The 27471-nt window shown below is 40.0% G+C and overlaps 1 protein-coding gene and 1 long non-coding RNA gene across 3 annotated transcripts in view; one reads left to right on the forward strand and one right to left on the reverse strand.

Annotated features, from left to right (window-relative positions):
- Positions 1-13947, reverse strand: part of CREB5 (cAMP responsive element binding protein 5) — a 379878-nt gene extending 365931 nt beyond the window's left edge. Inside the window, exon 1 of one of the 2 annotated variants that reach the window (XM_006276942.3) lies at positions 13861-13947. Coding sequence is in view for 1 of the 2 variants with exons in the window: in XM_019498044.2 (XP_019353589.1) it covers positions 10536-10538 (3 nt within the window). In the remaining variant the exon portion in view is untranslated. Of the gene's footprint in view, positions 1-10535; positions 11954-13860 lie in introns of those variants that run through there. The other variant, XM_019498044.2, reaches the window with a different exon arrangement.
- Positions 13948-14126: 179 nt separating this feature from the next.
- On the forward strand, positions 14127-24903 carry LOC132250909 (uncharacterized). Its single transcript, XR_009462601.1, has 3 exons — positions 14127-14189; positions 17497-17676; positions 21280-24903. It is a non-coding gene; the product is annotated as an uncharacterized LOC132250909 (long non-coding RNA).
- Positions 24904-27471: the final 2568 nt, after the last annotated feature.

Here is a 27471-nt window from a genome sequence, read left to right on the forward strand (position 1 = left end):
GACCTAAATATTGCAGCAAGGTGTCTGAGTTTGTGTACAATCAATGTATTCCACAGTGCAAAGAAATTAGCTGAACTGGTCACAGAAAATTCAAGAAGCAGATTTGCATTTATTTTAATAGACACCAGTATTTCAATAATACAGTCATTACACTATTTCTTTCTCTAGTTATTTTGCATTTAACTTCAAGATAAATATCTTTTTTGGAAAGTTTTTCTATTTTACCCTTCCCCTACATTTTCAATATACTGCAAAAGGTTGAACTGACAACACATCGTTGGAGAAGTTGTCAAACAGAAACTGGAAAGCTCAGAACAGAAGGCAGCTGGAACTTTTGGAGTGCACAAAAAAAAAGCAATTTCCGTTTTGGCGCACAGGTTCAGTTTCGGCTTGTGGCATCAGTGACATGTAACTTTTTTTTCCTTGTCCCCTAGAGCCATGAATGTGGCTTATGAGAGGACTTGATCTCAATGTTTCCCATCCTACTTAACTTTTACAAAAACCATTTGCCTCATTCTATAGAATCTGCTACATCTATATCCAAGGATGGATAATGAAAACTTTGGTGAATGTTTCTCCTCAAATGTCCAAATGAAACATGTAAGCTGCTATAAGGGGGTTCAAAGCATTGACTATTCTAAGAGATTTTTTTTCTGGGATGCTATCTTTAAAACTACATGGGGTGAAGACTTAGAACCTCAACTAAGGTAATATAAAATAAAAGCAATTCTATTCAATTCAGTAGAGTTACAATGATCTAGACTAGGGGAGTCAAACTTATGCTGGGACCTTTGCCAGGTCTGGACCATGGGGCTCCTCCCAGGCTGGATCCGTGGGTCCAGCAGCAGCCACAACAGATCCAGAGGCAGCAGTACATACCTGGCAGGTGCAGAGCAAGTTAGAGCTGTATCTTCACAGCCCTCACTTGCTGCCCTGTCCCCAATTCACCATGTCTATTGGGACCCAGGGACTCCAAATGCTACTGCAGATCCCACCCTCCCAAACCCTGGTAGCCTACCAATAGCTTGGCGATCTAAATGGGATAGGACCATGGGCTGATTCTAGCCTGTGAGGCATATCTTTGACACCCCTGATTTAAACCAACTTTAGTGGGAGCAGAATTAAGGGGGGGTTAATAAACGACCAAATTCTGTTCTCAGTGGGCACCTCTACACCTGCACTTTAATGTGCAGTAGCCTATTCTATTGTGTATTAAAGTAGCGCACAAAAAACCATGCTACTATGCTAATACACAGTAGAATAGGTTACTGCACATTAAGCATCATCTAAAAAGTGTGTATTTGTGCTACTGTGCATTAGCACAGCATAATGTGCATTTATTTGGTACTTCATATTGGAGGTACTGAATTTAATGCACATTAGGAAAAGTTCATTAATGCAAATGTAGATGTGCCCATTTACACTAGGGTAACTCTAGACTAACTCCCAAGTCTGTCAATTTAACCTAAATTTATCATAGGAAAAGAGAAGTAGAGTTTAGCTATTATATTCTGGAACGCTATTCCTAAGCAAAGAATGGATTCCATCACACATTCTGTATGGAGGATTAGGAGAAACCAAAACAGGACAGAACTAGTGAAGAAATAATACTGTATTTACCCAAATCCAAATTTACCCAAAATCAAGATGACTTCAAATTTAAGATACCCCTCCCCCCAGTAATTAGATTCTAGATATGGAAAATTATAAATTTGTTATTAATTTTTCATGTCTAGAATCTGATTTTTGGAGAGTCATCTTAAATTGTTCTCCCCCCAGAGTAAGAGGGGCAGGCAGTGGGGAAGGCAAAGGCAGGTAAGAGGGCAGGCAATGAGGAAAGCAGGAGTAGAGAGAAAATCAGGGGGGGAACAGAGGCAGGGGAGGCAGGTGAGATGAACAGGAAGCTCTTCCTGGTGCCTGAGCCCCGCACCTTCTCCCCCTCCACCTTCTCCCCCGCTCCCCACCCCATTGCCCACTCCACCACTTCCACTGCTTTCTCTGGTGAACTGCTTGCAGAGGGAGCCTCAGAGCCTCTCCTGGGCCACATGGCAGGGAGCAGCTCTGCTGGGAGACCAGCTGAGCAGCACACTGGTTCCTCTGCAAGACAAGGCGGTAGCTTTGGAGCTCCCCATGCCTGCGACAGCAGCTGAGAGTCAAACCACTGTGCAGGGAGCCTGGCTGGCTGGAGACTGCAGCAGCAGCAGGTAGATTCCTCCTTCCCTATCAGGAGGGGAGGGGAGCCAGGCAGGTAGGAGATGCGGGAAGTAGGAATCTGAATACTACTGATACTGTCCCTGGCCCAGCTGAGGTCCCTACATAGCCACTCCTTAACTCCTAGCTCAAGTGGTCTGAGACACTATCCTAAGTCAAGACTGTTTTCCCCGTGATAAATGGGGGGGAGAAGGGGGGAGACCTTGTCTTGGAATCAAGTAAAACTGTTCCCTCCTGCACCAAACATTCTGTACTCCATTTAGCATGTTCCAGTTAGAGTTGCAAGTGTGGCAACACCATAACAGTAAAACAGAACATACAGATCACCTGAACGTTACAGCACTGTCATTTGATTGACGTATCAGGGATTCACTAGCCTCAGCTATTAAAGAGAAGCCATCTTATTTTTCCATTGGGAAAAAAAAAAGAATCCATTTGATAGTTTGTTTATTTTTTCACAGCATCCATTTGACTATTTCTTCTGTTTTATAAATCCCATTCATTTCATGCTAAGTAATACAAAATCATTTCAAGAGGTAATATTAGATAACATTAGAAGTGACCTGCAGTGGAAGAAAGTGCTGTGTCCTATCTGGAATAATTGTTTGTGCCCTTACTTTACTTCTTTATGGAGTATAATAAAGGCTTCCCTTTGGAAAATGGGATTTTCTAAAATGAATATTTTACGTTTTTTCTTGAAGAGTGCCTTAATAGATGAGAGAATTAGAGTTCATACTTCAGCCTTCTGTTGATGAGGTAGAGAGTATCTGAAACTTTAAGAAAGAAAGCATTTCTTCTAAAGGCTTGCCAGAAGTTTGAATTGAGGAATTATGTTTCACCAGTGTTAATGAACTTTAGGAAGAAAGGACACAATACTGATATGTGCTGAGTGCCTTCAATTCCTATTGACCCTTCAATCCCTATTGACTTCAGTGGGAACTGAGAGTCCTCTGCTTCTTGGATGAAACTGTGACAGTGGATGCAGAATTTGATTTATTTTTTTCCTTTTTTTTAACTCAATCTGATTTTTTCCCCCTTTGCCTTGACTGTTGAAATCAATGCGGAAGTTTTGATGCACACACCATCCCTGTCAAATTATATAGTGACTTCTCGTGCTAAAACTTGTTTGTTTTCACACCATCATTCATCACTGATGATCTCAGCACAGCAGTGCTCTGAGAATAATGGTTTAGTCAACTGCGGAGCCAGCAGAGGGAACACAAAACAATGTGTGATTATATAGGGCCTACATAAATAGTGCCTTTTAAAAAATATTGACAATTGAATAATAGTTTGTTTCTGTATTCTAGGATGTTAGAATATGGAGGGTGTTTTCATATCAGTGGAGGCTGAAAAAACCTTTAAAATATCCTCCTTCAAAAGAGCACATGCAAACCGTATCTATCATATGCAAGTTCAAAAAAATTTGGGGCCATATCCTCATTCAATCTAGCCTCATTGAAGGCATTGGAACTACAGCAATTTATGACAGGAGGATCTGGCCTCATAGACAAAAAGTCCAGTTGAGAAAATTTAACATGAGTGCATCAGGTCCATTTCTTTACTGAGCATGGAAGTCAACTGACTATGTGACTTGTTAAAATTATTCTTTTGATTGCATCTCTGGAAAACGAGGGTCTCAAGATGTGCAAATACACAGGCTATAACTTACGCTGACCCACAGTAGTCTGAAGTAAACACATTCCTTCAGATGTGCAAAAAAGCTTGGCACCAATTAGGAGGTTCAGAACACTTTATTGACTCCTGTACTTGAAAAATTGGAATAAGAAAAGTGAACTAACATTCAGGATAAGAGAAGTATTATGACAAATCATCCTCTCACTTAATCTAGTTTTTACTAGGGATGTCAGGTGGTGATTCAGTTCAGAGGAGATTTGGCCTGATTTGGTGGCTGAATCTCTGAATACAAATTGAATCAGGGGACCAATTAAAAGGTCCAAATTGATTCAAAGCTCTCCGAATATTCGGAAAAGATTCGGAGAGCTTTGATGATTCAGGCAGTCTCCGGTGGGTGCAGTCCCTGACCCCTGCCAGCCCCCTGAACCCCGCTCCCTTCCCCAGTACCCCCCCCCCATGGCTGCCCCTGCCCGCCTCAGCTCGGTACTTTAAAATAAAGCCCCAGTGCTCACCGGGTGCTACCAGGCAGGGGGGCAATCCCGCTGCCCCCCACTGCCCCACACTGCATGGGGGGCTCTGCCATGAGTCCCCCAAGCCCCCCCCACTCCCCCAGCCCCCCCATAGGTGCCATGCTCAGGCCAGCTCCAACCCTTTAAAAAAAAAAAACCACGAGAAAACCCCGGGATTCACCACTCCTGCAGTGGCCGCAGGGCTTTGGGGGCTCATGGAGAACCCCCCACATGGCACAGGGCAGTGGCGGGCAGCGGGGATCACCCCCACTGGCAGGAGCGGTGAGTCTGGGGCGTTTTCTCGGCGGGGGGGTTCTTAAAGGGCCGAAGCTGGCCCGGGCAGGGCACCTTTGGGGGGGCTGGGGGAGCGAGGGGGACAAGGGGGGCTTGTGCAAAGCCCCCCATGCAGCCTGGGGCAGTGGGGGGCAGTGGGAATCACCCCCTTGCCCAGCAGCACTGGGCTGGGCTGAGAGAGTGGGCAGGGGATGGGCCTGGCTGATTCAGAGAGTAGGCAGCAGCCAAATCTCTGAATCAGATTCAGCCGAATCAAATCACTTTCCCCAGAATTGGCCGAATCCAAAGCAAATACTAGCCACTTCACACAGACCTAGTTTTTACACAAATGTGATTTCACTGAAGTCAGAGGAAAAATTCCCAACTCATAATTGTGTAATTAAGAGTAAAATAGGCACCAGTGTCAAAAGAAGGATCAGATCCTGCTATGTTTAACTGAAAATTCTTGTAAGTTTTTGATATCTGTTATACAAGCCTGAGGCCAGAGTGGTGACTGTCACAGAGAAATAGACACGCACACATAGATGATGAAGAGCATAGACTGAGTACCCATACATAAAGCCTGAGAGAGGAAAGAGAGATCATAGAAGGAATATTAATGGAGCACAAAAGTATTTTCAATAACCCCCCACCCCTCATAAAAGTAGTCACATGAGAAATAAGTTTATCTAAAAGAAACAGACATGCTTAAGTTGATGTGGCAGACTCGTGGTTTTAATAATGGGATTTGCTGAATGCACCTCTTATGCACTACATTCAGAGTAGATTCTATAAATTTCATTCTTCTCTCCCCAACTATTACACGAGTATAACTAACTGCAGATTTCAAAAGGACTGTTCCCTTTCATGAATGTAAGTTAAAAATGAGGATACAACTAACTTTGTAATTTAAAAGGATTATATCAAGAATTTTTCTAAAATGTTTGAAATGCAGTTCTCTCAATTTCTATAATAAACCAAGCCTATAGGCTTGAATTTAAAATCTATTTTTACAAAATCTGTTTTGCTTGTACCTGCGGTTTATTGAGAATTTTAAAAGTTGGTTCATTTTTTATATTACTAACATTTTCACAATCCTTTTAATTCTTTCCCCTTCTCTTTAAAAATGCAGCACATAGGATTTTTAACTATCAGGTTTAAAAAAAAAATCTCAAAGAGTTATACACACACTTGGAGGCATAAGGACTGGGTAAGAATTCCCCAGGCTGTTTTTTTAGAATTGTAAAATTATCAGCTCAACCCTTCTTTACTCTGGAAAGCTAGGAGTATATGGGAGATCTCTGGAAATGTCAATATTAAGTTTTCAGATATCTCTTTAAATGAGAGGAAACACTGAATACTTAAAGCTCTCTTCCCCCTAAATTTTCATCAGACATTAAAGTTTAAATTGTAGTTAATGAACGTTCTAAACAATGTGACTAAACAACCTTTTCCATCTCACCTATTAAGCTTTCAGTTTCTTGGAAATTTTTTTTTTCAATTTCCCCAGTCACCATGGCGTCTTCTAAAGTAGATTATTTAATCTTTCTGAATAACTAGCATACAAAACTCTCATGCCCTTTGGAAAAATACATTCCCAGACTTTATATAACCACCACATACACCTAACTACTTGTCCACCTTAACAAGCGATCTTTAGAGGCCTGTGCCGGTTTCCATCGAATTCAGTGACAATATTTTTACTGGGACCAGAATTAGGCCCAAAGGGACAGCTGATGGGCTAAAAACAATTCTGAGTAATATCTATAAATATAATGCGATTTGCCATTCAGAATCGGAGTTCCATCAAGTACATATACTCTTTAAAATACAAGATTTCTAAATGGTATAATTGCAGTAACCAATTGGGAGTGTGAATAACTGGACTCACGCTCATGGCACTAATGACAACTGGTTTGCAGCATCAATGCCCAATTTAATAGAGTGAACTAATAAGACAATAATTCACACCTTAGAGTGCCTTGCTCCCCAATTAAGTTAAAATAATGTCATATGGAAAAGTAAATGTCCAAGCACAATTCATCAGGAATTCAATATTTTAAAACTGAAAAGTGATGAGAAATGCTTATGTAAAAATGCTTTAACACAGTGCATTTGTTACTTTTCCCCTTTAATAACTCTATTTAGCATGTACAATTGTAAATACCCCATACAACTAATCCTAAATACAATTTATCCTAAATCTAACCTTAAATTCAATGTATTGTGCTACAGAGCCCCCTGTGTTGAATGTTTTATATTAAGCACCATTACTCAAGTTTTACCAATCAGGGATTGAAGAACAAAAACACTCAGATGTTAAATCTGGGAACTGCTAGCCCCTGTTTATTTCCCACATTAGTCAAATGATTTTCTAAGTACTTGTGAACAGTTAAAAAGAAATAGACTATAAATGATGTGAATTACACACAATATAGGGTAACAGTGCATGAATCTGCAATGCAACAGGTGAAAAGCTGATTCTGTCTAACCACAGGAAAACGTTTTTCAATCTAATTAATTAATTTCTCTGATGCCTACTCAATGAAACATAAATACAATATGTCACTGAGCCAACTGGACTAAGTTCAGTCCTGGCAGTTGAGAAACTAAATACAAGAATTTGCTGGAATTGTCCAAATCTCTTTACTGAAACTTAGTGCACCAGAAACATGAGGTCCTTGGAAATGTAAGGAATTGAAATGGAGAGCAAACAAGGAACATAGTATTAGATAATACCAGATGCAGATGACAACAAAGAAATAGAATAGAAAAAAACTATATTTGATGTAGGAAGTACAAGAGATGGCCATCAATGTACAAAGTAAATGCATAAAGCCCACAAGTCCAAACTTGAATTCCTTGGCTATTCAGAGCTCCCACTGAAAGCTGTAAGAATTGTGGGTGCACAGTAGAACCAAAATTAGGCCCCCACATAAATGGCATTTATTAATTGTCTTTTATGTAAAACTGAAATTCTCTTACTCTTGGCTTCCTCTTGAATGACATTATAATTCTTTTTAATCAGAATACTGGAGTCCCCTTGCTGTGAGACACTATGCCGCCACATTCTCAAACCACCTTGAGCAGAATGCTGACTGGCTTACAGATCCTAATTAACTCAAAGCATGTGATTATAAAAATGAAAAACAAAACATTGCTAAGTGTAACTTTCCAAAACGTTTATTTTGAAGTAGGTGTAGGATTGACTTCTTGAGCAAATTCTCAAAAAGAGAGAGAGAAACAAAAATGGAAAGCGTAACATCTTTTAAGCTAAGGAAATTGTAGTAAGCTTTGAATGTTTTACTTAAAAAAATCCTATAGCCCTTAGCAAAATCCTTAGAAAATCTCTTCTTGTTTATAAAATAGCATTTGATATCGCCATTTTAACCTACAAAGCAGTACAATCATCTTGTCTAAAATCTCTAAGTCTAGATTTGCAGCTATAGGTTGCCACTAATGAAGCTGGGATGGATAATAAAAAATACTGAATACCAAAAGTCTTAATTATAGAGTAATATAATTCTTCACTGAAAATATTACATGCTATTATTTTAAAATACAAAAGTTACCACATCAACCAGTACCACAATACAGATAAATGATCAGTGTACAAAACAACAAAATACTTCCTTGGATGCTACCATACTTCTGCTTCAACAAACAGCATCATTTAATAGCTATTTTTACATTGTGTGCATCTGAAACATATATCTAAGTTTATGATTACATTTATGGCAATATAATTTATTTCAGAAGGTATATAAATGCCTCCATGTTGTACATAGGTATATAATCTCTCACACATTTGTAAAACCATTTATTTATTCCTGTGATATGGCTATATTCAAATTGGACAAGATAAGAAATTGACTGAGATCATTGTTTTGTCTACCTCAAGAAATATAAACTCAAAGTTCTGAAATAAAGGTTGCAAGGCAATTTGTAGTAAAAGAAAAAGAAGTACTGGTGGCTAAGTTACTAAAAGCTACAGTTGCCTTAAATTTGTTACAGGTCAGGTATACTTGGCTACATTTTAAAGAAATGAATATATATCTTACTTAGAAAGCAAAACTTCTGAGATAAGGGGAATAGATTATCTGATATACAGAACACCATTGGTGAAAAACTGAGAGAAATTATGCCCCTCTACAGTATTCCAGTTATCTAGACATCTCACATCAGCCATGACACTATTGCTTTAAGTTAGGGTGAATCTCAAAAACATTTTGTGTGTCTACACTAATAGTCATCATCTTAACATGATGAAAATGCATATGTAAAAAGTTGACTCCAAAATCAGACGAGTCAGCTAAACACGAATTCATTTAGTCGATAAAACAAAAATAGAACTGAAGTGGAACTGAAAGACTTGTTGCTTTTTCTTCTTAGTGAGACTAAAGTGAGCCTTTCTACCAAGACAGAGGATGCATGTAGAGAAATAAATTGTTAAAGCCAAATTCTGTAGGCCTTACCTCAGGAAAATTCCCATTTGATCAAATTTGGGAATATGAAATGTGATATGGTCCACACCACCTAAACATTTATTTTAAAAAGAGGAATTTGGGGGGGGGGGGGTCATTATTGAAAAAGTTATGTCAAAATTAATTTGAGTGTATTTAAGCTTACATTTAAAGAGGGCTAATCCATAAGAGGAGTGTTTTTTTAACCAACAAGTCTGCAATAAATTCAACATGTTGCTTGCTAGAAGGATAGAGAACTCAGAGCTGGAAAGAGAGAGAATTGTGAGCAAAGGTCCTTGATTAAAGAGACTGTATTTTAGAATTGGAGTACAACATGACAACAATACTTCTCTAAATACTTGAACGTATATCTATGTAACTTGACTGAAGTCCCAGAAGGAAATTTTTAAAATGGCTAAAAATATACAGGTTAACAGATAAGGGCCAAATCCTTCCATAGAATTCACCTTTGTCAAAAAGGGTTTTGCCTGAGTTAAACAAAAGCATTTGACCTAAAGTGTTATCTCAGGGCTATGCAACACTGCCTCTTTTCCATCACCGTAGGAATGAACCCTAACTCTCACAAAAAGTGCCAAAAGACCCCTCTGAAGTGAACAGAACAATTTTAGGCAATTTCAGGATATCTGAGATTCCTTTCTCAAGTGAACTAACCAAATGAGCATTTAAATTAAACATAGAGGGCCAGAACTTGCTCCCATTATTCATGCGCGGAGTTCTAACAAATGGTAACCAAGATTACGGACATAACTCTTTCCCATTTTACTTTCTCAACTCAAAGACTGTTTTTTCTTTCCTTCCTTCACTCCTGGACTAAACTAAGCAGTGAGATCTACTTTCTAACCACCACCCATCCCACTCCTAAGGCCCCACGAGACAAATTTGGGTTTCAGTAAATACAATTCACATTATTAATTTGGTTTCCTTGGCCTAGGAGCAGCTCCTAAATATAGTCAATTTATTTTTTAATGTAAGTTATTTAGGAGTAAGATATTTAGGAGTACATCTGTTTACATTCTAGAATAGGAGTATCCAATATTAAGTAGTTCAAGATAGAGCTTACTGTCCTTCTAAACTTAAGTCAGGAATATAAAGAAATCTCGTCTTTCCATAAAATGTTATCTGACTCCTCATAAGACTATCCCAATTAAAATTACAAAAACAGGAGACAATTTCAGTTTTGTTAGTGCAATAAGGTTTTATTCCGCTGTAAATGTATATACAAAACATTTAGGTTTTGAAAGTACGGTGTTCTGGACATCTTCAAACAACTGTAGATCATTCTTATGTAATCAAGACAGTAGAAACATGACAAATATTATGGACAGCAATAGATAGTAATGCTATACAATCCAAACATGATAAAAATAGAATAATTAGAGATCCTTAGTCAGTCAAAAGAAAAAAATAAAAGACCTCTTACCATTATCTGTTCAATAAAATCAGGTCAGAGCTGTTTTGTTCAACCATCACGTCAACTTTCTTTCAAATGTATCTAATTTTAACACTCCCTTTGCTAGTGGCAGCTAAGAGTAGAAAGCTTCGCTGTGTATTTCTATATTTTTGTATTTCAGGCCATCAGAATCTTATTTTACTAAACTCTATAGAAACAAGGTCTGGTGTTTTATGATAACTAGAACAGCGAAGTAAAGAGCTAAATCCCAGGTTGTACTATTTGCCGTTCTCTCACTTTCTTTCTGTAACCGTTTCTTTTAGTAATGAGAGTACATTTTCCAGTAGCCTTTAACTCACTAGATTAACTGACATGGAAAATGTGACTAAAAACTTGTAGGACTGTCTAGCCTGCAACCTAGCACAGAATCAACTTTGTTGTAAGTGTTGAAGGACATCTAGCAAGCAGCTACTTGCTCAGTTCATAATCCAGAACTATATATTCACAAAGAACAGTACTGCGCCATCTAGTTAGCTGTCAGCAAGCTTCACTTGCTATGTAAGAAGTGGATACCTTAAGATACAAGGCTTTAGATTTTGTGAATGTTCAGTTTCTTTAAAGATTCAATTGTTTGTTTAAATAAATATCACTACTGGGATAATCCACATCCAGTGGATATGGGAAAATTTAGGTTATAATAGCACAGTGAACGTCTACATCTAACTTTGATTTACAAGATAAAAGCAACTTTTAAACTAAAGAGCCTTTCTGCTAATAATGCTTATTATTCCAGAGACAGGAATGATTTTCCTCCAAAGTTGTCCCTGTGTGCATGCCTATTATCTTTGCTTTCCCCCTTCCACTAATGAGCATTTATCTAAAGAGCCTGTTAATCCTCTGATGCGTGCTTCTGGTCAGAGGTAACAGTTTGAATAAAACCACTAATCACTTATCACTAATCACTGATCATTAATCACACTTTTCTCTAGCGCTTTGCGACCTGCACAGCTCCCATTAGGATTAAGGAGTCACAAATAAGAACTTTAAGAATTTTTTCTAAATATTTTTAACTTCTTAATGCTGATAACTTTATCCAAAATATGAAAGTAACAAAATACCAAAGGGGGCTTTTAATAATGTACATTTTTCTACCAAAGAACGAAAGAAAGCAATACGCTACCAGTGTGTATTTATGCATCCACTTCAGCAAAATTCCCACAAAGTGGGCTGCAAGATACTTTTTTCTTTCTTTTTCATTTGGTTCTCACCCTACAGCTCTTAAATTCTTTTATACATTAATTTTCTTCACAGTCTGGTTTCTGGATTATTTCAGCATGACAGTTTCTTAGAAGAAAGTTTTTCCTCTACAGCTATTTGACACACTGGACATTGTTCAAATGGCCAGACAAGGAAACTCTGGTGCAATTCACTAGATCACTACCAGAGTTGTCTTTGAACTGTGCCATCTCAGGGACAGCCCAAGAAAGGTGCTCCTCAGTATATATTATCCTTTGGTTCAAGCTCGAGATTAATTTATCTGTGTATTATTTCTCACCTGGAAGATACAGAAATCATCTGGTCATGCTATTTGAAGCAAGAGTGCTCTTAGGAGCATGTTCCATGTTAAGACCCACACACATGGACATTCATGGACTTGATTACTTTGAACCAGTTCTCTCTTTCCAATTGTAAAGCACGTATTAAACCCTGGAGATGAAGACTCACTCATCATGCCTCGACATAAATAATAAGTGAAGGCAGAGTTTAGCAACTAGCCCTCTTTACACTCCAGCAGCTCTCATCATTCTAGGAAACTTAGCTACAGGGAGGGAGAAAGGACCCTAAAAAGAGAGAAGGGGTAGAGGAAATGGCATTAAGCTGGGGAAGGGGACGTAGTTAGAGATGTGTTTAGCGAGCGAGGTTGTAAAAGAGAGAGTTGCTTTGTCAGCATTTCTAACCCCCTGAACCCTACAGTATCTGAGGCTGTTAATCAAACACTTACTAGTCTGCAGAATGACGTAATGGCCCAGGATCCAGCCTTATTCCCAGAGATATGTCAGAGGGAGGGGGGGAAGACAACCAAACATAGCGATGCAGACACCTAACAACGAAACATACACACAGCCCACTCCAGCCCGAGTCCTTAACAATAGACACCATGTGGGGATTGGAGCCGGGGAAGGGAAGAGGGGGTGGAGATCGGATCAGTTTGTTGTGCAGGATCGCAAGAAAAAAAAAGAGGGAGAAAAAAAAAAGGGGGGGGGGGGAGGGGGTCCACTACAAACACGCAAGAGCAACTTTTGCGCTGCTGAGCCCCGCCGCTGTGGACTGAAGGAGCCTCTTGGAAAACTTTTCTGCGCTGAAGACAAGTTCCAGCGCTTGAAATCAAGACCATGTAGGAGGAACGCGAAAGAGGGGCTTGCAGAGCAGATCCCCAGCCAAAGAGCTGTCATTTCAGCAGCAAGAGCAAGAAAGATGCGATGCCAGAAAGAAATGCAAGGGGGGGAGAGCTTTCCAGTTCTCTGTGCTAGTAAGGGGGAAGGGGGGGAGGGGGGAGAAAAGAAAAACCCCGATCCGGAGAAAGCTCAAGCAAGAGACCTGCAACTTATTGGGAGCAGCATTCACCTACGCGAGTGGCTGTGGCAAAGGCAGTCACATCTCCGCGGGGCTCGGGCACACACACGGGCGCACTCACACGCTCCCGGCCGCATACTAATGACTGTCTCCAGCTCTGGCTTTTAAAAAGACACACGCCGAGTTGCAAAAACTTCCCAACTTCGTGCTCGGCGTGTGAGGCTGGAGACTCCCAGCTCCCCCTCTCGCTCGCCAGCTGCTGCCTGCATTTCTACGTACAACTTTTTCTGCCGCCCCCCAAACCCCAACCCGAACCGCACACCTCGATCCGTAACAGTCCCCCCTTTATCCTGGGAGGAGGTGAACCCCAGCCCTCCCCGCACCCCTACAACAGCCATCCTCGCAGAAGCATCTCACTGCTCCAGCCTGCTGAAAAGGAGCGAGAAAGGGAAGCGGGGGTGGGGGACCTCCAATGGGTTTAGTAACTATTATTAAAGTGAAATTCAAAACAAAACTCAGAGCCGATCGCCCCAGTGTCCGGAGCAGTCCCGGCCGGAATAGCAAGAAATGGCCATTAATAGGAGAATTAAATAAGATTGCCCTCCCACACACACACACTTTACCGCCTGGTCCCCCTCCGTCCCCCAGTTCATTCACACACACGCTGCTTGGAAAAGCGAATCCCAGGCAAACAAGTACTTTGGGGCGCTCAGGAAGTGCGGGCTGAAAGGCAATGTAAAGGGAGTTTCAGAAAGGGAGATCAGTATTTTTAGGAACTTACCAAACAAGTGTAGAAGGGAAGGGACCAGCAGCCTGGGTGAAGGAACCACGTTGGACTGAGAGAAGGTTACAATACGTTCTATTTAGAGAAGCATTACATCACCCTCCGTGACGTCACGTGGGATTCCTGAACTTCTAAATCATTGCGGTCCCTGCTCCTGGGGGAGCGGCGCGGGGGCGGGGCCGGGGGCGGGCTCTCTGCGGGCCCCGCCCCCCGGCAGTCAGCTCCGGTACAAGGGGTGGATGAGGGGGGCGGCGGACAGTGCAAAGGCAGCAACAGCACAAGCAACAGCTTGCAGCGCTGGAAGTGACAGGACTGACATTAGAAGTGTGAGTCAGCTTGGAAAAAATCTCCTGCTTCATGGATTTCGGGAGGAAGCAGGGAAGAGTGTCAAGAGGCACGGGGCCGAGATTGGAAATTGCGGGGCTGTGTCCTGACTTGGGTCGGGTGTGGGGGTCTGCACTCAAGTCCAGGGGGGTTACACTGTGCGGCGTGATAGGCCCAGACGAATCCAGGACTGAACTTCCTAGCGCATTGCAAGTCCCTCGTGTTTCATAGCGATCTCTTTGCTCAGCTGAGCTGCAACTCCAGATCGGGACAGCCCACCGCTGTGGGGTGGAGGACTCGCTAGGGGGATTTCGGGTCTATCTTATATACCACGGGAGTTGGGGGGGGGGAGTTCTCCTACAAAAGGGTTTACAGCACAGCTTCACTCCTAGTGTTCTTCATTCCAGCAATAGAAGTTCATAGATTGTAAGGGGCTGGAAGAGACCTCAGAAGATCGTCAGGTCCAGCCCCCTGCACCAGGCAGGAAAAATCCATCCTTCGAGGTTTTTAAGACCCAGCTAGACAAAGCCTTGGCTGGGATGATCTAGTTGGGGATGGTCCTGCTTTGGGCAGGGGGTTGCACTAGATGACCTCCTGAAGCCCCTTCCATCCCTCATTTTCTATGAATCTGTATAGTCACAGATTCACAGAAGTTTAGGGCTGGAAGGGACCTCATGAGATCATTGGGTCCAGCCCCCCTGCTCTGGGTGGGAAAGACTGCTGGGGTCAAATAACCCCAGCAAGATGTGTGTCCAGTCTCCTTTTGAATATCTCCAGGGGTAGGTGCCTGCACCACCCCCGTGGGAGTCTATTCCAGAATCTGGTCGCGTGAACCTTGAAGAAGTTTTTCCTTATAACCAGTCTGAAATCTAGTCAACAAGATTGAACAGGGCTGAGACACAAATATAATCAACGGGAAAAAAATACAGTCTCTGTCTCACACACACATACACACTTAAAGGGATACTAGACAGGATAAGTTTTTTTTTTTAAGCTCATCGCCTTCCCTCCTTTATAAATAACATGCAAACAACCCCCCTGGCCTGCCATGGGCTCTGTGTATGGTCCTTTCTCTGGCTGAAGGAGAAGGACTGGGAATCAGGTTCCCCTCCTGCTATAACCTGTGTGACATTAGGCAAGTCTCTATGACTGCATTTCCACTGCCATTGTTTCAAGAAAATACTTGCTAAATACTTGTTTGTTGTTGTTGATGAGTTTTAAAGCACAAATCTGATCAGCACCATGCCAAATATAAAAGTACTATCCCTGGTCCCAAACCTGCAAAGACTTAAGGATGTGTGTAATTTTTATTCAAGTAAACCAACTGAACTGCTCAGACTACAAATGCCTAGTTTGCAGAACTGGAGTACCTACACTTAAAGTCTGTGCTGCATCTCAGATGGAACCTAAACTATTATTCACCCTGACTAATGCAACTCAGCACTCCAATGACTCTGATAATGAATATTCTTACAATGCTTGGCAGTGTATCTTTCGAATCATCTGGTAAGATGATTGACTATTGTATTGTGAACCTGCTGTGTTCCTATGCTATCTTAGTACACAGCCCTTGGATTCAGTATCTAACTCTCTCTCTTCCTGGAGTTTGGCTTATTAATAATACAACATCACCCTCAGCCTAAGTTTCCTCCCTAGGCCTGTGCATTTTGATAGCACCTCTCTACCCATTTTCCAGTTTCCTCTTGCTCAAAGAAACACCCTCATCTTTTTTATATCCTGACTGGAGTTAAGTGCCCCTACCTGCTAGTGTGGCTCAGAAATAATCACTCAGCATCTTAGTGCAGGATTTTAGCACTTAAGGCTTGGATGACTCAAAAAGAAAATGCTTTGTTTCTGTACAGGGCCTTTGAGTGCCAACCTGTTTGCCTTTCTGACACCCTATTTTTACTGCTTGAATAATACAAAAATGTGTCCTGCCATAATAAATAACTAAATATTTCACTTGTTAACATATATATACATGCACCATTACCCCAAATACTGTTCTATTTGAAAGATAAGTCCAAAGTATAAAGTATTTAGTTTAGAATATAATTACTTAATTACTGTTTCAACAATTCATTGGTAGTGTTTTTAAAGCAGATGAAAAGAAAGGATGGAAAGCAGTATTTAAAGTGGATGGAAAGAAAGGTTTTGTTACTGAGCAATGATGGGCTTAATGCAAATTAAACTGTTTAGGGTGCATTTTCATTTTGCAAGTATTGCCCTTGAAAAAACAGAGTAGACATAAGCAACAGTTTTCATTTGAAAGGTTTCAAAATTATATTACAGTTTATTCACAATTGCAGCTACTTCTGGGGTGAGATATTGTAGGCACTTAAGTTCCCAAGAACATGTCACAGTTGTTTAAAGTCATGATGTCAGGACAGCTGTGGGATGGGGTAAAACTGAACTGTTTGTCAGGGAATGCTGTGTCATCACATACCTGACAAATCCTGGGGAAAGTTTTCCAAGAATAATAGCAGTTCAAACAAAGTCACTGCATTTGGGACTAAGTGATTCTTTCTCAGGGTTTCTCAGTGAGACAAAAAGGAATAAGCTCCTCATTTCCTGTTTTGGGCCCAAAATCTGTCTCCCATTGAATACTGCAATAATGTCATCAAGTACAGGCAGTCCTCGACTTACGGCGTTGCGACTTATGGCAATTTGCACTTGTGGTGCTCTGCCATTTACACCCATGTTGTTACTTACGGTGCTGGATCCTCGCACTTACGACACTCCAGGGAAATTTACAACGGGGAAAAAAAGGGCAGCAAAACAAACATTCCTGGATCAGTTTCTTAAAAAGCCATCAAGTGGCCCTAAGACTTCCCAAAATCTCCCCAAAGAAGCCCTTCTGAATTCCATGACCCTAATGAAGGTGTTCCTTCACCTTCTGATTAACTAAAATCTTATGTGATTAGTTACTGTATTGCCCTGTTTAATTGATTTATATACAGTGCACTTTAGAAAGCTTTGTACTGTACAGTGTATATCATTTATAGTTGATTAAATAGTTGATTTAAATATGGTGTTTATGGTCATTTCTATAAAAAGTTGGGCATCAGGCCCTTAGTCAGGAATGTAACCCCCTATTATAACATTGTTTCTATGCGAAAATCAGATTGGATTTGCATCGTTTTGATTTACAGCACCTTTTCCAGGAACATAACCCGCCATACGTGCAAGGACTGCCTGTACATCAACAGGAATGAGAACAGGCACAGGAAAGGTGTTAGTAGGATTTTGGGGACAAGCATAAAGTTAGTTATCTATTTTAATATGTTATATCATTTTTTTTTTAATTAGGCCCTTTTTTTAAAGAATGATGGCCTGAATGACTTCCTGCCAGATTACAGAGAGTGGGTCCTATTTTGAATCTGTGCTATGACATTTTCTCTCTTTAGCACGGCATTAAAATGATTCCTCAAATAACTTTTGCTCAGATCTTCAGTATGCCCTCTTCTGCTCTCACCTGTATCACACAAGGTAAGTTAGACAAGAACCCCGTATAAGTCAGCTTTAAGTGTAATGAACTTCATATGTTGTAGTCATGATTCATCATGTATCAACAGTTCACAGATTCTTTTCTACTAAGGTAGGCAGTTGATGTTATGGAAGTGGAGCAGGCTTACCGAAAGAAAAAATTGACCCATTTGGCTCAGTGTATTACTACTTGCTGTCAGAGTCTGATCCAGCTCTCACTATAAAAAAAACTTAAAGGGAGTTCTTCCATGGATGTCAGTGAAGACTGGATCAGTCCTAAACAGCCATTTTAGGAAGCAAAATCTGGGATCAGAATTTTATTTGATGCCAGATAATTATCAGATGTAGTTTTGACTCTAAAGGAATTTCTTTGAATTTAGAAAAGGCTTAAAAGAATATTTTCTGCAATCTGAACTACAAAGTAAGCATCACACCTCTCTAATCAGTTTGTCCTGTAAAAACTACCTATGGTTTACATACATTTCATGCACTTATAATTGTCCTTTTGAAATACTTAATCTGCATAAAAAAATGACATACAAAGAACATCTGGGTTGTAAAATTATACACCCAAATATTAGGAAATGCTAGGATTAAGGTTGAGTTGAGCAGTAGTCCCATGGGAAAAAAATAGTGACTGCAGTTAAGGATTGTGTTTTAATGTGAATGGGAGCCTGCAAGAGCAATATTTTGAGCATTAGACTTGGAGCACATTTGAACATTAGACTCTGCAATCTTAGCATTCTTTTAATGTAATTCTCTTGGAATTGACTGAACTTCCCCCTTAAACTCTTTCACGGAACCTCAGTACCACACATTTGATTCATCAGGAAGGGGTAAATATGTGATTCTCACCATGTACACAATTAAGTAACAGATTGCACTAGCAGGTTTTTAAGTCTTGTGTGGACCAAACACTAGAAGGGTGACAAGTCATCCATTTGGTCAGTCTGTTTCTGGTGCTGTTGCTGACAGTGGAGGAATATAGACATTTAAGAGTCCTGGGTTCAGCTTCAGGTTCTAGAGGGGAGTGAGTTAAGTAGTCAAAAACAAATCCCAATCTCTCCTCCTATCTGCTCCACTCTAGCTCCTATGCCTGATTCCCAACCTCTCCTATGATGGTTTCTGATCCTCCTTCTCATCCTCTTTTTCACCTAGTCCCTACCCTCGGCACCTATTCACACACCTGAGCTGTCTTTCTGCTTCTCTCTGCATCCCCACCACATTCATTCCATCCTGCTGCTCCTGAAACACCTTCTCATACATCCCCAGCCTTTTACTGTCTCTGCCTGCTCCATGCTACCTTGATGCCAGCAGTGGAATCACAGAGAACAGGAAAGATTTCTTTTTTTGCTCCTTCTGTCATGTAGCCCCTTGCAAAGGGCAGGAGCAATTGCAGGGGAAATTCTACTTAACCCTGGGATGCAGCATTCTCAATGAAGGTGGAGTGGAATGCTTGGAGGATTTAGCTGCTGAACTTTAACAAATCTGTAGGAGGTATGTGAATATTATGAACAAGTCCTATGGAAGAAATGGCCAAAAGTGCCACACTGATACTGGGGTGAACCTCTTACAACATTAAGTTCCCGCTAGAAAATGGTGCTACAGCTTCTTGACAAAACAGCTGTAAGATTTTTTTTTAAACTTAAACGAAGTATGTTTTTCAGGAGGCAAGGATTTTTGTGTGTGATATCTTTTATTGGACCAACTCCATGTTTGGGATGGACCTAGATAAGCTTTTGTATGTAGTACATTCTTCTTTCCATAATATTCTCAGAATATTTCTTAGAAATGGCTGAATCATTCAGTTCAAATTTTCCAGAAAACCAGCCTTGAGGCAGACATCCAGCTTAGATCATTTCATCTTGAATTGTTAAAAGTTTTGCAAAGTTGTAAGCTATTGAAAACAGGGTCTTATAATATTGAAAGGGTCTGATAGTCTTAACTGCTGAAAGCACTACTAATATTGTACAGCACTAGAATACTGTATTTTCCTTCTAAAAAAAAAATAGCAGGTACAAAGCAACATGATTCAATTTTTTCCATATCTTATACAGTGATTATATAGAAATCAAATAATCTAATCTTTCCCATTGTAAGGAAAAGTCGTTTTGAAACATTTTTATATCTAATATTTAGCAGTGAATTTTTTTGGATTATTTGCATTTCAGAATCAAAAGGAAAAAAGAAAGGATAGCAGAGAAAGCCCCACGATTCAGAATGAGAAAGCAAGATAGGAGAAAAATAGAATACATTGTTTAAAAGAAAATCTTAATTTAAATAAGCACTATTGAGAATTTTAGATTAAATGAATAGGATTAAATGAATTAGGATGACATCCCATATGAATAATGGTACAGGACAGTAATGCTGTTTCAGCAAGCACCTAAAATCTGTGGTGAGTAGAAAGTAAAGGTATTACAATAATTACAGGACTTTTGTATGTCAGATTCATTTTCTCTAAGACAAATGATGTCACATAAAATTAATATATACTGCTGGCTCACTTGGTTTCATATTTTACATACCTATTCTTCTTATAATATCATTAAGTACATGTTTAACCAATGCGCTGGCAGCACTGAGTGTTACTCTCATTATTTTTGGCATTTACAATTGCCTTGTTACAAGTACTTCATTGGTATCTCAGCAGCTTTTAACCTAATCAAACAGTAATTCATTCCCCTCTCTACACTCTACTAAACATTTCAAATCTCTCGGATCCTTTAGATCTACTTTTTATGTCATGTGAAATTATCCACGAAAGCAAAATCTCAGTCAAGAACTTTATCAAAGATCTATGTTAGAGAAAAATAAAGGTTTAAAAATAAAAAGGTTATGAAAAAGATTTGCGTTCCCAGTTTAAGATCTTCTTTAGACCACTTCCATAATAAAACCCAATTTAAAAGGAAGATATAAATTATACTATTTCATAATTAGTAACCCAGTTTCCTAGGCAAACATAAAACAGAACACGCCCTAAACTTTAGGTCTCCATTTAGAGTTCCTCTTCCACTTTCAGCTTAATTTCAACCAGAATAATAAACACATTATAATCAATTCATACAAATACAAATAAAGGAAATAAATTACTTGGGCAAACTTGTGAGGGCAGTGAGAAAAGCAATACTAATCCTTGCTGTGAAAGAGGGATCAGAAAAGGAGTAAAAAAAATAAACAAAATTTAGGGAAAGAATCATCAAAGTATTTGTTCCTTATTGCACAGCTGATCACAGCTGATATTTTTGATATTTCTCTACTTATCGCAAAATTTCTTGAGCAAAAGAGAACTCTGTTATAACAATTGAACAAAACGAAAGAGTGTAGTGGTTAATAGGGACTGGATTGGATTAAGGTAGTCTGAGTTGTTTTCCTGGATCCATAGCAATTCTACGTACCGCTCAATTCACTAATCACTTAATATCTCTATTTATCCCATTCCCCTTTCCAGTATTTTATAGATCCCCTTTCCAGTATATATCTATATAATACTAGAAAGGGGAAAAATATATATATATGATTATTAATTTTATATATATATATATATATATATATGTGCTTAATTATTCTTAGATTATTAAACATGTGCTTAATATATATTCATAGATTGCGAAGCTGGAAGAGACCTCAGGAGATCATCGGGTCCAGCCCCCCTGCACCAGGCAGGAAAGACAACTGGGAGTCAGGTGACGCCAGCAAGGTGACCGTCCAGTCTCCTCTTGAAGATTTCCAGGGTAGGCAATTGTATCACCTCTGGAGGGAGCTTATTCCACAGTCTAGACACCCTAGCTGTGAAGAAGCTTTCCCAAGGGTGCCCTGGTGAACAGTTGTTCACCAAACCCTTGATATACGCCTCTGATGTAGCTGTAAGCCACAGTCAAGTCCCCTCTCAGCCTTCTCTTTTTCAGGCTGAAGAGTCCCAGGTCCCTCAGCCTTTCCTCATATGGCTTGCCATGCAAGTCTCTGATCATATGCGTAGCCCTTCTCTGGACTCTCTTGAGTTTTACCACATCCTTGTTGAAGTGCGGCACCCAGTACTGGACGTAGTACTCTAGCTGCAGTCTCACCAAAGCTGAGTAGAGTGGAAGAATCACTTCCTTAGTTTTGCTGGAGATGCATCAATTGATGCATACCAGAGTATTATTTGCCCTGTTTGCTATGGTGTCACACTGCTGGCTCATATTCATACTGTGGTCTATTATTACCCCTAGGTCCCTTTCATCTGTGGTGCTGGTCAGTTTGGCATTGCCAGTCCTGTAGGTACATAGAGAGTTTTTTGTCCCCAGGTGGAGCACTTTACATTTCTTGACATTGAACTCCAGTTGATTCCAATCCGCCCAACTTGCTAGCCTGTCTAGGTCCGCCTATATCTGTAGCCTATCTTCAAGCATGACCATGTTTCCCCATAACTTGGTATTGTCCGCGAACTTGGCCAGTGAGCTTTTCACCTCTGTGTCCAAATCACTGATGTTGAAAAGCGCTGCACCAAGCACCGACCCCTGAGGGAAACCACTGGCCACTTCTTGCCAAGATGACATACATTCATTAGAGTCCTACACTGCAACCAGCTCCCTACCCACCTGACTGTCTCATGGTTAAGCCCACAGTCCTCCAATTTTCTCATGAGAACATTGTGGGATACTAAATCAAAGGCCTTTTGGAAGTCAAGGTATTCAGTGTCAACCTCCTCTCCCTTATCCAGGTGGCAAGTTACCCAATCGTAAAAGGAGATAAAAGGAGATATATAAAAAGATAATACTTGTTCTCCTACTTCTTGACTGAGTGACCTATTTAAATAGTCAGGGCCAAATTCTATTACTATTTATAAACTCAAATGGCACTTTTCCAGTAGAGGGGTTTAGAGGGAGAGGAAAAAGGCTGGTTCTATAGTGTTGTGGGGAAGGGTTTGGGCGCCATTATGGTTGCTTTATTTGTTTGTTTTTCTTTTATTGTAAGCTGCCTTGAGCTTTTTTCATGAAGGTTCAAATAAATAAATAAATGGTAATAGAATTTGACCTAAAAGTCTTTTCACCACAAAGATTAGAGTGGGTGCGTCTACATGTTCATTAATGCACTAGAGTTGCTGTATATTATGTTTAGTACTTGTACAACCAAGTACTATATCAATGCGTAGTAACTGGCATTACTGTGCAGTAGTGCCGGCGCATGCCTTTTTAGGGATGCTACTGTAATAATACTGTGCAGTAGCATATTAGCACTGTTTCTGCTATGACACACTACTGCACAGTATTATTAGGCTAATGCACATTTTACATCTTGTATAGATGTGCCCAATGTGCATGTATCCTGCCTAACTCATAGGGAACAAAATTACACTGGGGGACCACAATGCATGATTGTAACACAAGCAACAATAGTTCTAGTGAAACTGTTAAGTTTGGAATGTAAGGCCTGATGTGGCTTTACTGTCATTGCTACTCTTGAATTAAATAGAAGCAGACTGGGTCCAAGAAGACTATTAAATACCTAAAATCTTTAATACCATAAAATTAAGATTGCCCAGCAGTATTTCATGTTCTTTTCAGAAAAATGATTTCAGCTACACTCAAACCTCTGAAAACCAAGTAGTAAAGAATTAACATACATGCCACCTTGCAAGGAAATCTTAACTCTGAAATCTTTGAGCAAGATGCAAATAACACTCTAGTATTTTATAGATAATACACAACAATCTGGGAACAGAACGAATAAGTGCTTGAGCCCAGAGTCCGGCACCTTTTCTTTACTAAGGCAAAACTTGGATTTAAGTCAGGTCTGCCATACAGAAGCCACCTACCCCTGGCCATATATCTATGCCACATAGGCCACTCTGAACTTGGTAAGTATTACTATCTCCTCATTCATGCCCGAGGGTTCCTATCAAGACACTGCCTCACAAAACCCCAGACCAGAGACTATTGTCATGTGTGAGGCAGAACCAGGACTCTGTGAATACTCAACAATAAATCATGTTGTTGCAAATCCATAACACAGGATGAGCCCTATCTGCATCACTAGCAATACAGTTACTGAAGTCATTGCTGAAATGAAGTATTCTTTCTAAGTTCATGATTACCTTTCTTTACTTTAAAGTAACAGTTATGCCCATCTGCTCCGTCTGACCTCTTCAGCATTCAATTCCTGCCACATTTAAAGCAATTGAGGTACATTTAGATAAATGTTGGAGTTCAAATCATGGACCACAAAACAAAAATGGTACCCTCCCTTAAAACTGTCTCCTGTCTATTTATTATACTGTTCCATTTTGTGAACCATTCCCAATAGCTACTGCCAGCTTCCAGGAGAAGAATTAAGATTATATTGCAATCATGTATTGTAACTCTTTTATTAAGTACTTTTTGATTCAGAACCAAAGACATCATCAAGTAGAGGAGGCTCTGCTCATAGCCTATTATGGTGAGCAGGTCTTTCAGAGTAATGGCAGGGAAAATAGGATCTTACATATGTCTCTATAGGTATGGATAGTTCTGGAAGTATTATATGGTTTGACTGCATATCTGCTCATTCCAAGTCTATTATTATGTGTGTTTCGGGCACATTTTCCAAGTATAGAAGAAAGCACAATTATTTTCCCAAGGAACTCCTGTATGGCCACTTAAATATATAATTCACACTTCTGTATGCCATTTTGCAATGTTGAGACTGGTTTAATGAATACTCCTAGTTGTAATTTTGCTATGTTTAGCCACTGGTTTAGTGTTACATGCACAGAGAGGCTGGTTTAATGCCTGTTGCTTTAGTTTTGTAACTACAGTAATAGAAGTTTCCATGTTTATATATTTTATTGCTCTTACAGTTGCTCTGAGAAGAGGGACAAGAAATAAGGAAATGGGGTGAGGAGGGGAGTCAATTTTTTTCCTACAGTATTATCGTTTTCATAGTGCACATGTTGGCCTGACTTCCAAATGCCTAGTATGGATGCCAAAATCAAGCAAAAGAAATTTAGAAAGTATAATTCTACAACCATTTCAATTTCACCTCACTTTGTCACAGCTTTAGTTTTTAAAGTAGCCAACAACAGCTGTATTTAGCTGCAACTTTACACATAAGTCATAGGCGGGTGGGAAAATAAAAATCACAAACATATTGTGAATATGTATGTTATGTTTCACAGTCTCTCTTTCCCTCCTGTTTCTTGGCACATAATAAAAATGTGAGATATGAAAGTCATTCTTCTTTCCAAATTATGTTATAAAGTTTGTTTTTACACTTTCATGAGCTTTAATAAAAATATTCCTTACTCTTTAAATCAAGTAGATCACATATTTTGCATTAAATTCTGTACAAGCATATTCTGTTTCAAACACCTCTGCTAATTAACTAGATCACTATAACTTTATTAATGCATTTGTACTAGTAGTCAGCCCTTGTTGAAAGTGTGTGGAATGCTTTCCATGTTACAGAAACCCAACAGAAGCCCTCTATAGATGAGACACAAGTAGAATTACTATTCAAAGAAGGGTATACTGCACTCAGTCTCAACAGCTGAGAATAGACCATTGGCTTATCATTGGCCATTGGATTACCAAAGGTTTTCAACCTTTTTAAATTTATGGATCCCTAAACATTTTTGACTGGAGGTGCAGCTACCTTTGAATTGTAAGTGTGGGTATTCAGATATATTTGATTGAAAATAGTACTTTTTAGTGCCTCCCTTAAACATAGTCCACAGATCACAGTTTGAAAACCACTGGCTAAGACTAACTGCTGGACAGCGGACTCTTATGAAAGAGACAGATAGGCTGAGACTGTTGAGAAACTGGACTGTTGCTTTTTTGTCTGTGATATCTTTTACTGGGCCAACTGCATGGTTGTGACAGACTTAGACAAGATTTTGGTTACTGCAGTACCTGGAGAGAGGTTGCAGATAAAATCGATATGCAATTGCATAAAGCTGGTATGTAAGTTTTAGTTGTAATTTTAATAGAAATTTTAAAAGTTGTCCTGGCTATTTGTAAAAACAAATATTGGCAGACTAAAGGTCAAAGTGGTTTTATAAATAGAAGTAAGGATTAAATTAAGTGACAAAACACAGAGAAAAACTATTTCTGTATTGCTAAGCCTCATCTCTCATTAAGAACTTAATATACTACTGACATTGTGGTTATATAAATTACATGCCACTTTCACATGTGACAGAGATGATAGTACTAGTTTATGAAGAAAATGTTTAACTTCTAATTCTTTATTTTAGGTTTAGCTATAGTATATAATCCTATACATACAGTAGTATGTATTATACAAATTAGATACACATACCACAACAATTATATCAGTTTGACTTTTTTAATATGTATATGCCCAACATGTCTAAAAACACTAGCTAAAGTAAGAGAAGAGATAGCATTCTTTGTTATCAGACTGAAAGAAAATTACAACATTGAATAATCCATCCATATTATTTTTATTAAAGTATAGATTTGTGTTTAGTACAATACGTTGTTCAAAATCCGTGGGTGAAATCTTGGTTGCACTGAAGACAATAGGAAAACTCCCTTGGATTTCAGTGGGACCAACTTTAACCCCATGACTGTAATGAATCATGATGAATAGTGTTTAATTACAGGCTACTTACAGGAAAAAACATTACAGCAAATATTCTGAGCAATTTGCAAACTTTAGTGCATTAATTCTTGTAATAATCTCTCACAGTTACTCATCGAACAACAATATCACATTTAAACAAATTAATACTTGTATGATTGTGTAGTGCTTACTGAATTTTAGATTTCTATTTTGTAGAATGGGATTTTTAAATGAGCATATTAGATATAATTTAGGAACCAGTTGGACACTTAGCCAAGGTACAGACATTACACATCAGTCAGTATAAGTGACCAAAAAACAGTCTAAACCTGTAATAGAACAGAAGTTCAGTGCACATAGATTGGTTTAAAAGTGGCAGAACCCATTCTAAGATAGACCTGGATGGATGTAGTATCAGACGTAATCAGTTAAGGTTAGACCAGTCTTTCGACTCTGTCCTAGCTCCCATATAGATTTATGTTAGTTTGCTGTTTACTGACATCCTGGGAGCCTTTGATTCCCCCTGCCCCACATTGGTTCCCCATCATAGGAAGATATGCTAGCACTCACCAGATGCTTGGCTACTCTGGGTTGTCACAGACCTGAGCCAGCCCAGCCACAGGTGCTCAGCACCAGGTGAAGGGCCTGATCCGTCCTTCTACAGAACACCCCTGTCCCTGCTGCCCAGTGCAAGCCTTCCAGGCTGTCTAGCACATCTTGCCAGTGGCCACTGATGCTGAGCTCCAGTAAGATGCACCAGGCATCCCAGGAGGCTTGTGCCAGGTAGCAGGGACAAGAGCACTCCATAGAAGGAAGGATTGGACTCCTTGGAGCCTGGCACCAGCCACAGCAGGGGGGGCTGATCCTTCCTTCTACAGAGCACGCCTGCAAGCCTCCTGGACTGTTGGGTGCATCTTGCCAGCTGCTGCCGGTGCCAAACTCTGAGGTACCTGATCCTTCCTTCTATGGGGTGCTCCCATCCTCACTGCCCAGCACAAACCTCCCAAGCTGCCCAGCACGTCTTGCCAGAGCTCAACACCAGCAGTGGCTGGCTAGATATGCCCAGCCACCCAGGAGTCTTGCAGGGCCACTCCACAGAAGGCAGGATCAGGCCCCTCACCTACTGCTGGTACTGAGCCCTGAGGTATTAAATCCTTCCCCCTACAAAATGCTCCTGTCCCCGCTACCCAGTGCAAGCCTCCCAGGCTGCACTGGTGTATCCTGTTGGCTGCCACTGGTGCCAAGCTCTGG

This window comes from Alligator mississippiensis, chromosome 5, assembly GCF_030867095.1.
Source record: "Alligator mississippiensis isolate rAllMis1 chromosome 5, rAllMis1, whole genome shotgun sequence".
Taxonomy (NCBI): Eukaryota; Metazoa; Chordata; order Crocodylia; family Alligatoridae; genus Alligator; species Alligator mississippiensis.